Genomic DNA, 13187 nt, shown 5'->3' with positions numbered 1-13187 from the left:
CTATTAGGAGTATGACCCCGGGAGGTTCCCGGGGAGCCCTGGAGTTGGAGGAAACCAGAGGGGGGAGTCTAGTTGGAACCGAGGCCCACCCACTCCCCAGTGCCTTCAGGAGCAGACCCCCAGCTCCCTTCCGCTCACTCCAAAACCCATGCACTTCTCTGTGTTCCTGTGGGAAAGGGAAACTGCTAGACGCAGTTTAAATGGACTCATGAAGATATTTCATGCTGGCGACACCTTCAGAAAAGCAGTTTGACTATTTATGTCTATATTGTTAACCCTTAAAAATGGCACATGTTTTGACACCAAAATTCCACTTCCAGGATTTTTTTCTTAAGAAAATAGTTGAAAATTGCCAAATGATGGAAGCAACCCAAGTGTCCAAAAAACCAATGAATAAATAAATAAAGTGTGGTATATATATACAATGGAATATTATTCAGCCATCAAAAGAAATGAAGTCCTGATGCATGCGAAAATATGGATGAACCTTGAGGGCATCATGTAGAGTGAAATATGCCAGGCACAAAAAGACAAATATTGTATGATCTCACTGATTTGAAATAATTAGAATAAGCAAACTGACAGAATCAGAATCTAGAATACAGGTTACCAGGGGATTGTGTGGGGCTAGGGAATGGGAAGTTAAGGCTTAAAATGTACAAGGTTCTGATTTGGAATGATGGGAATGTTTTGATAATAGATGGTGGTGATGGCATCGAGAACATAGTTAACAGCACTGAAATATACATATATATTTATATACATAAATAAATATATAAATATATATATATGCTGAATGTGGATAAAAGTGGAAACATTGGGTTGTATATATGGCACCAGAATAAAAATTTTAAAAAATCCATGAAACTGTACTACACAGTGAACCGTAAGTTAAACCATGGACTATAGTTAACAGTACAGTTATCCCTTTCACATCGCAGCACCTCCATGATCTGGAAAATCTGCATAAATTTTTTTTTTTTCAGGATTTCAGGAAGCACCCTGGCTGCCTCTTGATCCAGAGACGCTGCCTTTCCTGTTACTTTTACATTGCATTAGCTAAACCTTTTTTTAAAAATTTCAAACCAGCCTTGGCTGGCCTGAAAATCCATAGGGGTAGACCCTTCACCTTCATTTTCCTTTAGGGAATCATAAAAGGACTTAGCTTTTCTCGTACAATGTCAGAGTCTACCAGAACACCTTTTTCATAACAATCCTAGCTTCTGTGTGTCATCTGCTGGCCTTTGCGTGTCATCTGTAGCTTCCGCAAAACTCTCCAAAATTCCCATTTAATTTCTTATGCTGACCCACAATACATCAAAACCACACTGGGCAAAGTCGCAATGTGGAAGGGATAACTATATAATTATAAAAATGTGCTTTCATCAATTTTAACAAATGTTACAACCTAACCAATGCAAGGTGTTAATAACAGAGTGGTATATGGGAATCCTATATCTTAGGCACACTTTTGTTTACAGAAGAAGAAAAAAAAGAAATCGAAAGAAAGAAAGAAAGAAAAGGAAGAGAGAAAGAAAGAGAGAGAGAGAAAGAAAGAAAGAACTGGAATTTCATGCAAAGCTTTACCTTTAAGGGCATTTCACTGCAGCATTATTTATAACAGTGGGAAAAACAGAGACAATCTAAATGCCCACCAACAGTTAAATAAGGTATGTTCCAATCATAAACTGCAACACCATGTAGTCATTTAAAAAGTTTTTAAAAGGTATTTTACAACATGGAGGATTTCTGACCACATGATATTAAGTGGGAAAAAAATAGGATGTGGAATTGTATACTATGAGTCCAACTTTGTTTCTAAAATAGCTAGTACACAGAAAGAAGATGAGAAATAAATACCAAAAATATTAAAAGTGGTGGTTATCAGTGGGTGGTGGGCAATTTTTTTCTTTATCTAGACGTTTCTTTTTTCAATACTAATACAATGGATGCATATGACGTAAAAATAATCAGTAAAAATTGTTGTTACATAAATGAGATAACATACGTGGCACACGGTGGAGTAGGGTGAATATTGTGTCTGCCAGGAATGTGGCATGTTGATACAAGTGTATCAATGTCACATGTCTTCCTTTGAAGAAATATCCCTACCCCTCCCTGGTTTTAAATTGTGTACTGCAGGAATCATCAAGCTTTTGCAACAGAGAATTACTCTGCTCCTTACCTAAAACTTCAAGACTGACTATGGTAGCGATTCCCACGGATACTGAAGGAGGGTGGGGTGCAGTGTTAGAGAAGGAGGACTGCTGGAGGGGAGGGGAGTCTGCCACCTCCGATACCATCACAGCCTCTCCATCTGCAATTTGCCTGTCCAGACAGAATGATACCCAGGAAGTGCAGACACTGGAACGTGAAAGATGGTCTCAAAGGAAGAGATGCTAAGAGAGCCAGAGAAGCAGAGTCGAGAATTGGAACTGGAGCCAGATACAGCTCCAATTCATCCATTGGAGAAAGCCCATCCCATTTATTATGGTGAAAGCCCACATAGTCTTGAAATAGGATTTGACAAGAGAGAAGCAAATTCTGTTCCTTCCCACCCTGCCGTTGGAACTTGGGCAGAGGGATATGCCACAAAGCCCCATTGTGGCTTGTAATGCAACTCTAAATTAAAGATGCTCTTTAAAAAATGTTTAAGCTCATAATGGATTGCTTATACCAGACAGATGTTCTGCAGTCATAAACTGAGGCTAAGACTATGTTAACTAGTAAATTCTATAAGGCTAAAACAGATGTGACAGGAAAGGAGGCAGAATTCATTAACTGCCTGCAGTTGGGTCTTTGGAGTTCTTTAAGAAATGAGAATTGTGTTAGAAGTCTAGGACCAATAAACCAATTCCAGGTTTAAGCAAGGTATCTCATTTCTCTAAGTGCATTTTTCCTCATCTATAAAACAGGGATAATCACATTTATTTTGTTAAAATATTTACAATTTTATTGCTAAGGTACAGAGTAGAATGGCAGTGAGTGAATGAAATATTCTGAGCCTATCTCCATTTGGTACATCATATTATAAAAATTTTTGTATTCTAAGCCATTCTGTTGCTGAATTTGGGTTTACAAAGTTTACTTTAATGCAAAATACTGTACCTGAACAGTAAGAAATGATATTGTGACAACATAAAAATAACCCTGAGAGTCATAAATGTGTCCATTGATAAGGGCAAAAAAGTTATAGTGCTTCTTCACAAAGAGCTTGTTGTGAAGTCAAGTCTTGATCAAACCTTCCTTAACTCTGAAATGCAGACACCACTTTGAAAAGGATCCCCTTCATGCCAGGCAAGAGGCTCTTCCAAGCACAAAAGGCCCGTGGCGAATATTTTTTGCTTTTTTTCTTTCTTCCAAAGTACCTAAACAAACGAGCTGAGGGACTAAAGAAATAAACTGGAATGTTCATATACTCACAATGGACCCAATCTGTCTCATTAATCTAGTTGGAGGGATGAAGAGATGTAAAGATAGGACAGCCAGCCAAAAGCAATGTTAACTGAGAAAATATTCTAAAAACTAAGAAGTTTCTAAACTTTACAAGCAGCTAAGAGCTCTGCTTAAATAAAGAGTAGAAAACTGGACAATTACTTAGAGCTAGAGTAACTATCTTAAATTCAGCCATCTATTAGAGTATAACTCAATAAAACTTTATCTGCTAAAATTTAATCAGGAGACCCCAAGTGGAGAAACAGAAAACACCTCCTAATACACTGAGTTGCTTTTTTATTACAAAAATTGCTTATAATAACAGAGGCTTAGGTAGTGTGCAAAATGCTTTCTATGCTTTCATCTCATTTAATAAGTTCACAATTCACAATGTAAGTACTGAGGCTTATACATGTTTAGGAACCTGCCAAGATTACAAACCTATATATTCTGACTCCAGGATGGATGCTCTTAACCCCAGGGAAGAACTACCTCCCTGGGAAAAAAAGCATAAGCCAGCCCAAGGGGGAGTAAGGCAAGGCCATGTAAATATGGCACCCAGGTGGGGGGAGATCCTACAGGATACGTTAAATAAGAGAGAGACATCAAAGACCACATGTGCCAACACCTCTGTTTGGATGAACAAGATACAGCAACCCTTTCCCCTTCCCACCTCTGCTCTCAGGTGCCACACCTGTGAGCCCCTGTGACTGTGAGCTGAGAGTCCTACAGGGATATGCCCCTATTAGTCCACATCTTGGCCATGTCCTTCTAGCTGCAGCTGAGGTATTTCTGGGATAAGCAACTCAACCTGTTTCCCTGTATTTCACAGGAAATGAGGTCAAACCAGTTTTTCAGGATGCACATATATTAATTCATTACCGTGTTGGTTCAGTACTGGATGCAATATCCCAAGATGGCGCTCTCTTCCCCCACCCCTGTTCCTAAAGTCTGAGACATGCTCCATTTCACAGCTGAAGTCAGCACATGGTTCTCATTCTGCTCTTCTAATAAAGCAAAGGAATAATTTTCTCTCCAAGGAAATGGCCATGTCTATGCTATTCCTCCTCCGAGCTTCTATGTGATGTCTTTGAACTGTGACTACTCATGACAGCCACCCTTACTTCTAGAAGAGGACACTCGGTATCACAGGAGTTCTGAGCTGAGATTGAGACATCTGCAGGTGGATGCAAAAACACTAACTTTAGCATGCCCTCACTTGTTTGCTAAGGCTCTGTTAAACTGGGATCACAAGAGTCATCTGATGTAAAACAAAATCTTAGAGAAGATTTATTTATTTATTTACTTAGAGAAGCCTTCTCTAAGTGACTATTAAGCAATAGCTCAAATGCTACTAGTTACTTCCTTGCAACACAATAAAACTAACAAAGGATGCTGGAGAGACATGTGGTGCAGGCAGGGGTGGGGATGGAGGGTAGTGCAGTGTGGCCAGATGGCCTGCTGGGGAAGACTTCCTGCAATTAAATCTCAGCCCTCTTTACTAGTTTTGTGACTTCTCGCTCAGCCTCTGTTTCCCTTTGTAAAAAGATAATACTGTATTTTCATCACTTCAAAGATACACTTTTATCACATTTTAACTGCTCTGTACTTTTACAATTGTTTTACTATCACCGTCACCTAGAAGCAGCAGTCACAGCTCTGCTGAAGGCACTGAAATCCTATTTCATTGTTGTTTAAATTTGTGTTTCCTTGATTATTAGACAATGTGGTCCTTTTCTCATAAGTTTGCTGGCCATTCAGGTTTCCTGTTCTAGAAACTACCTATCAAGCTTCTTTTTATTTTCCACAGTTAGATCTTTATTCAAAAATTTGATCTGCCAACTTAGCGTTTTCCACCAAATCAGGGAGCAGAAACCTTCCCAGGCTTCACAATCTTTTGTTTAGGAGCTGTCTTGGCGGGAGACTTAGCAGCAACACATTGCTGTTTCTTTAGATGCTTGCTTAGCCTTTTTTGCTTCCTTGACAGCCTTGAGAGACTGTTGTCATTGAGCCTTTCTAACTTCAGGTTTCCCCTTGGCCATTATATCAAGAGATGCACGAAGTGAGAGCCCTCTGCAGGGCCAGTTCTTTTCTTTAGAATTTCTTCCAACTGTCCCTTTTGGTGCTTTCTGCTGTAGAGGATGGTCCAGTTTATCTGCTGAGGGTTCCTCTTGGAAAGCAATGCCAACTCGTGTTTTGCATTAATTAGAAAACCTTCTCTTTGGTCCTGGTGTAGCATCTCCAGTGTCCAGGGTAGATCTTGCACCCACTGAAACTGCACAGCTCGACCTTCACGGCTGTAGCCGCCGGGGAACAGGGAAGTGGCAAAGAGCTATTGGGCATATTCTTCATTTAATTTTCTACTGAGCTGTTTTCCTTTTATTTAGGATTTTTAGGAATTCTTCATATAATCCAGATACTAATCCTTTGTTAATTATATGGATTGCAGACATCTTCTCCAAACTGGTTAGCAGCTTGTCTTTTTACTTTGCTTATGATACTTTTTGTCAAAATTAGTTTTTAATTTTAACATAATCAAAATTTTCAGTTGTTTGTTTTAAACTTAGTTTTTTTTAAATTTTCTTTAAGAATTTCTTCCCTTCTCAAGTTTCAAAGTTTTGTTTTTCACTTTTGAATCCATCTGGAATTGAAATAGGGACCTAATTTTGTTTTCTCTCATGTAGTCAGCCCATTGTCACAGTATGATTTTTAAATCATCTATCTTTTCTCTATTAATCAATATATCTCATATACCAAGTTCTGACAGAGAGATTGAGTGATTGATTTCTGGCCTCTCGATTCTATACGATTGGTCTCTTTCTCCATCCATAGCATATTACCATATCATTTTTTTTTATTTTAAAAAGTTTTATTGTTGTCTTGAAGCGCAAGTATGAATAGCCTCAAAGATGGAAAGAAGAGAAATAAAAGTAACTTACAAATTATAGCTTTCATTTTAACCCTCAATTAAGCTTAACACTTTAGGTAGCTGTCTGAGAGAACACCATATTAATTATGAATTTTCTGCTTTAAATCTCTCCTAAATAGGTTTAAGTACTGTAATAAGAGTTTTGGTACTATAATAAGAATAAGATAATGTAGCCGCTGTTGAGGAGCCCACAATTTAAGGGAGGACACAAATAATTATACCACAATGTGTAAGTGTTGTAACAAGAATGAAGTGAGTACTGTGGGAACGTTGAGGAAAGGAGCTGCTACTCTTTAACCTGATCTAGTTAGGAAAGGCTTCACAAAGGGTGAGACAGTTGAGTTGGGCTTTGAAAGAATGATAACGAGTATTAACTGGTCAGGCAGAAGAGAATAATATTGTAAACAGAAAAAAGAGCATGTACAAAAAACCACAACAACATGATATTTTAAAAGACTATGATGAATTCAAGGAAGAGTCAGTAATTCAGTAGAGATTACTGGATAGGTAGACTGGTGAGCCATGAGGCTGGAAAGGTAGGCAAGAGTCAGACGTGAAAGGCCTTGCATGATATAATTAAGGAATACAGACTTTATCCTATATGCCAAGGGGAAGGACACGGTCGATTTTTCAGCAGAGGACTAACCCAATTTTATATGTATCTTAATAAAAAGACTTCAGCAAGGATGTGAAGAATATGTTAGAGGAAAGAGAGAATAGATGCAATAAGGGCCAAAGTTAAAAGAAAAAGACTTTGAAGGATATAATAGTCAACTGTTTCAAATGTTAACGAGCATCAACAGGATAAAACAATGAAACTGGACACTGGATTTGGCAATTAGGTCTTCAGTGGCTTCTGAAAGCAGTCAGAAAATGGTGGTGTGAAAACTCTATAGCAGACTGAGAACTGGACACGAAGTAGAGAAGTAGAGAAAGTAAGATTAGGTTAGCAGCTTGAGAGGATTACAGGATAGGAAAAGGTCTGTGGGTTATTATTATTTTTTAAGACTAGGGAAGACATAGTCATATCTGTTTGGCTGAAAGGAAGAAACAGTAAAGGGTAGATAAAAAATTCAAGAAAAAAACAAAAAACAGAAAAGATAAGTGATAGAACAAGGTATGGAGAAAGGCGGTGACAGCACCAAGAGCATAAGCAGAAGGATGAGTCACAGAATGGAGGGACACCAAACTTTGATGGGAGTTAGGGGGTACACAGAGAATCTTTAGCACTTGCCAACAAAGTTTATTTTGGGTGTAGACGTTTTCTTGGCAGCCAAATTTGTAGGCACTGTTGATACTTCAGTGTTGGATGTGATATTAAGAGATGAGTTTCCTGTAGTTGTAAGACCTTTCACTGAAGAAGTTGAAATTGATGAAGTGTTCACAGTACAATTGTTTGCTGCAATGCTTGAAGTAGAGGCAGTTGGTTTTGAAGCCGATACAGCTGTTGAAGAAGTAGCTTGGCTAACAACGTTTGGTTCTGTTGAAGGAATGGGTTTACCAAGTTGTGTGTGTAATTTAACCACTTTCTGATGCTTAGCACCACGAATGCGGGCAGCGTATGCACCTGCTCCTGTACAAGACACATCACAGAGCTCACAATGCAGTTGATCTTGCGTCCCATGAGTAGAATTGTTGCCGCTGCTGGTATTTTGTAAGCCTTTAAATGCAGCTTCTTTTTTCTTATGTTTCTGTCCTTCTAAATGTTCTTTGTAAGTCTATGGTCCAGCACAGCTGATCTTACAAACATCACAATAATGAATCTGGGGTGGTTTGGGAGGCTGTTTTGGTTTCAGTTGTTGATTTTGGAATGGTGCTTTTTCAGTAAAGGTGGCCCCTGTCCAGGCAGCTGCTGCCTGCTTCTGTGGCTGCTGCTGCTGCTGGTAGTAGGAAGATGCAGCTGAATATACTGCTGCTTCATAACCTGAATAAGATGTACCAGAATAAGTAACTGCTGTGGTACTGTAAGTAGCACCCCGAGTATAAGATGGCACCACAGTGGCTGTAGCTGCTACTGGCTGTATGGTGGAGGATACAGGATAAACGGAAAAAGTTACAGTAGCTGTACTTGGTGTGGCTGGTTTTATGGCTGTCACTTGTCAAGTTTGCTGGGCTTGAGTATACTGAGTTGCACCTTGGCTATAACCTGCTTCAGGGGCTGTCTGATAGTAGGTTTCAGCAACAGAAGGCTGAGGCTGGGGCAGCAGCCACTACAGCAGCAGCAGTTGCTGTTGGTTGTTGGTAGTACTGCTTACTATCACAAGCTACAGCAGGAGCTGCGGATCTTACATATGAGTACGAATCCTGGTAGTTTTGTGTAGTAGCTGGGGGTGGTGGTGGTGCTTCTTGTTGCCTCTGGGTATAACCATAGCCAGTTGCTGTGTGTGCAGGGGATAGCCTCCACAAGCAGCAGCTGTTGCAGCAGCTGCCAACAGCTACTGGAGCAGGTCTGGCAACTGCAACTGTAGCGGCTGCTGGTGCATAGGCAGCAGTAACTGTGTGAGCAGCTACTGGAGCCTGATGGACAGTGTAGCTAGCAACTGTAGTTGGATGAGAACAGGCTACATCTGAAGCTGGTTGCTGGCTATACTGGGCTGCAGCCGCTGCCACCTTCGCCCCGCTGTGGGTGAATCCAAAGTACTTGCTGGTTGCCATTTTGGCGTCTTCTCCCAGCTGGCTGGGCACAATGGTGAAAGAAACTACAAGGTATATGGGAATCATGGGCTCAGGCTGCTGTTGCTGAACTCTGAACTCTCACCCGCTGCCTCCCTCCTCCTCAGTGGAGAACAGACTGGACGCACTCCCACATCATTTCAATTATCATAGCATTGTCATAAATCCCTAATATTCTTTTTTTCAAACATTTTTCATCTTTCTTTGCCCCAGATTCTTCCATATTATTAAGCTATCTTTGCTTTCCTGGGATACATTCTCTTTGGATAGGAAAGAATACTGCATAACCATTGCTGGATTCAGGTTGCTAATATTATTATTTTAATTAAGATTGGTACACCCACGTTCATCAGTGAGAATAGCCCGCATGAAATCAAGGCTATACTAGTTTCACAAAATTGAGTTGGTGAGCAGTTGATCTTTTTCTATTCTCCGTAAGACTTTATTAAAAACATAGGAATGCTTTCTTTGTTCCTTCAAGTTTTGATACGAGTTTTTGTATTTCTGTGAAGAAGGCATATGCCTATTCACATCTCCTATTTTCTTTTGGAATCAGCTTTGTCAGGCTATATTTTCCCCAAAATAATCCAATTTGTCTCTTCGTGGTCTTTGTATTCTCTTGTGTTTCTTAAAAATTGCTATAGATTTTCCAGTTACAGCTCCCTTTTCATTCCTAAAATAACAAATACCTTTATTTTTCTTTATCAGTCTTGCCAGAGGTTTGTCAGTTTTTTTAGTCTTTCCAAAGAGCCAGCTTTTGGCCTAGTTCATCTTTTCTATTGCTTCTTTGTTTTCTGTTTCAGTCATTTCTACTCTTTGATTTTTTGTTCATTTACATGTATGTGTATAAATGCATAGAAAAAAGTCTGGAAATATATACACCAAACTGATAATGTAGTAATTACTTCTGAGTAGGAAAGAGGAATGGGGGAGGTATTAGTGAAGGAGAATTGCCATTTTTTAAGTCTATAATCAGTACCACAGTTTTTTTAATTTTTGAAATGAGAATTGCTGGGGATTGAATCATGCCCCCCATAAGGACATGTCTTAATCCACATTTCTGTGGGTGTGAACTGCTTTGTAAACAGGATCTTTAATGAGGTTATTATTAGTTAAGGTGTAGTCTCATTTGTAAACAGGATCTTTGAAGGTCCTAATTACAAGAAACCAAACTGAATCAGGTTGGGTCTTAATGCATGATGAGGCAGAGGAAATCTGTAAGGCGTCAGTCAGAAAAATGCAGAAGTCAGTAGAAGCCAGAAGTAGGAGAAGCAGGAAAGAGAGAGCGCCATGTAACAGAGACAAAGATGCAAGCCAGGGAGGCCCAAGATCGCAGGCAGCCAACACCAGAGCACTAGAGCCCCCGAGAAAGCATGGCCTGTCGAGATCCTATTTCGCACCTCTAGCCTCCAAAACCATAAAACAAAAATTCTGCTATTTAAGCCAACTGTTGTGTGGTATTTGTCATACGCCAAGAACAGTGCTTGCATGTGAAAGGTTTTCAACAAAAATTTGTTGGAAAGAACTGAATTGATCATGGACACAGACAATCATCATAATTCAGTCTTTGGACATAATTGAGATAGGAATGGTGAATCTGTTACAAAGCTCTATCCATATTTCATCTGTAAAGTCTCAGCACCATTCTCCTTTTCATTTCGTCTTCTACTTTGATTAAGGCCTTCACTGCCTTAAGCTGAGGCGGTTAGAATGGTCTTTCCACTCCTTTTCCCTCCTCCAGAATCTCCCTATAGCCACCCCTCTGCTCACTGATACCATATGAATCTTCATGAAATGCTCTTTTCATTGGGTCATTGGCCTGGAAGTCACCATGAACAGGTCTCCTCTTCTTCTTGAGGACCCTTCAACTGCCTGGCTTTCCTTTTCCTCTGCCGCTGCGCCATCCAGGCTGGTCTCGGACATTCTCATTTTTGTGCTCTTGTTAGTAGTAGTATGAGTGGCAATCCCAATTTCCCACTGTCTATCCAGTTCTTGCCTTCCTTCCTAATGCCATACAAGCCACATCTCTTCAATGCATAGGTTTTAGAGTCATAAAGCTGTGGGTTTAAACCCAGGCTCTGCCTCCTCTGGCCTTAAGTTTCCTCATCTGTTAAATGGATTCAATAACTATGTCTATGTGTACAGTTGTTCTAAGGATTAAATGAGAATGTATGTGCAATTAAAGATAAAACCTTAAACATAGTAAGTGTTCAATTTCAGCAGCTCTAGCTATACACCTCTTGCATCTTTTTAACCATATTTAAATTCTGGAAGTGGCAGTCAGTTCTGCTGAGAAGGCCCTGGGTTCACTCACTGGGGCCATCCCAGGCTCAACTGAGTCACAGCTCTGACTCAGGGAGGCAGTACATGGAGGATGGTGTAGAGGGAACTCTTAGAAGCAGCCACAAAAAATTCAACTGACCCTAGGCTCATATTCTGGCTTTGAGAGACCACAATCTCCCCATCCACTGGTCAGCAAGAACTTCCCCATCTCTCCCCACACACTTTCCAGGCTGTGTTTTGCCCTCTGCAACTATTTTTGTCCATATTTTCATCCATTTTATGGTTGGGGAAGGGCAGAAAACAAGTATTTGCTTATAATTTCTCTCCACCCAAGGATGGCTCTGGTTACTTTCTTCCTAAAGTGATCTTATACTGCACATCATAGTTTACATTGTGCTTTGCTATAATTGGTGCTTAATTTATGCATTTATTAATAAATAGAAAAGTAGAAATCCATGAAAAGAGTTATTTGCACCTTAAACAGTAATAATAATAGCTGCTAATTGTGCTCTTAGCAATATTCACAAACTCAATAACAAATATCTACACAAAACCCAGTTGATCTCTCATAGACTTTGTAAAACATTTCTTAATAAGAATTGCAATATACCCCTCCCAGTCTCAATAAAAAAGGGCACAGACTGAGGAACAGATGAGCCAAGCAGATGGTCTCAGCCAAATTCAAGCTCTAAGACGGAGAGGGAAGAAAATGCCACCAGGTCCAGAAATGCCAGCTGCTCTAGCTGGAGCCAATCTACTTAAATATTTTTCTTCTCTTTGACTCAACTGCAAAAAGATTTTTAACCTCAACTCTCAGGCAATTTAATAATGTTTTAATTAAATCTCGACTTGTTAGCTGAATCATTTCGATAACACCAGTTATAGTAGGAATTGTCAACATACCAGGTAATATTCTTCCAACAAGAGCGTCTAGTAGCCAAAATGATTCTTCTTCATTCTTTGTTATAAGAATCAGATATCCTGCTATAAAATTCATTCCCTGAAATTAGAAAAATGAGAAAAAGAACTCCACATGATAAGATTCGGTAATAGTTTAACTGCTAAGTTTCCATTTCTCTTGCTCATCCTAATATATGCACAATTCCAGAGTGATTTTTTTGAGAACTTTATAGATACTAAGGTGCTGCCATTTAGTTTATGGATTTAATCAGGTTTATATGAAAATGAAGAAAAAGAAAATATTTAAATGAAACTCTTCTGAATACTACCTTAAAATACTAAAATTCAAAGACTATCTCTTCAACTAATGCTAACAACGTAATAAAATAACATAACTTACAATTGTTTCCTAAAAAAAGTTAATCTTATAAATAATAATAGCACAAAATTATTTATTGGATGTTAAGCTATACCAATGGCCATTTTTTTTATAGAAACAAAGAGCACGATCTGACATAGAGGGATACTGAAAGAATTTTGTGGTGAAGATTATTCTGAAAAACTCATAGTGCACACTTGCCAAAAGGCAGGTGCTGCCAGAAGACATTGATATATGAAACTCTAAACCGAGTAAAGCAGCTAGGCATTGTTAAAAAGCACTTGGTATAATTGTGCCTAATCGTCTCCCCCAGAAAACCTCTTTGTTGCTCAGATGTGCCCCCCCCCCCAAGCCCACTCGGCAGGTGAACTCACTGCCCTCCCCGCTATGTGGGACACGATTCCCAGGGATGAGCCTGGACCTGGCATCATGGGATTGAGAAAATCTTTTTGACCAAAAGGGGGATGCAAAATGAAACAAAATAAAGTTTCAGTGGCTGAGAGATTTCAAATGGAGTCGAGAGGTCATTCTGAAGGGCGTTCTTATGTGCTATATTGATATTCCTTGTTAGTTTTTAGCGTATTGGAA

At 39.5% G+C, this 13187-nt stretch overlaps 1 protein-coding gene and 1 pseudogene across 3 annotated transcripts in view; both read right to left on the bottom strand.

Moving 5' to 3' along the window:
- GRTP1 (growth hormone regulated TBC protein 1) overlaps positions 1-13187 on the bottom strand; it is a 69964-nt gene that overhangs the window by 29939 nt on the left and 26838 nt on the right. For 2 of the 3 annotated variants that reach the window (XM_037799874.1, XM_037799875.1), the window contains exon 5: positions 12224-12320. The exons of the other annotated variant lie outside the window; for it this stretch is intronic. In XM_037799874.1, coding sequence (XP_037655802.1) covers positions 12224-12320 — 97 coding nt within the window. The remainder of the gene's footprint in view (positions 1-12223; positions 12321-13187) is intronic. 3 annotated transcript variants of the gene reach the window in all.
- LOC119507417 lies at positions 5279-5778 on the bottom strand (annotated as a pseudogene).

This window comes from Choloepus didactylus, chromosome 12, assembly GCF_015220235.1.
Source record: "Choloepus didactylus isolate mChoDid1 chromosome 12, mChoDid1.pri, whole genome shotgun sequence".
Taxonomy (NCBI): domain Eukaryota; kingdom Metazoa; phylum Chordata; class Mammalia; order Pilosa; family Megalonychidae; genus Choloepus; species Choloepus didactylus.
The sequence above is the reverse complement of the archived record's forward strand: the minus strand, read 5'-3'. Positions and strand labels throughout refer to the sequence as shown.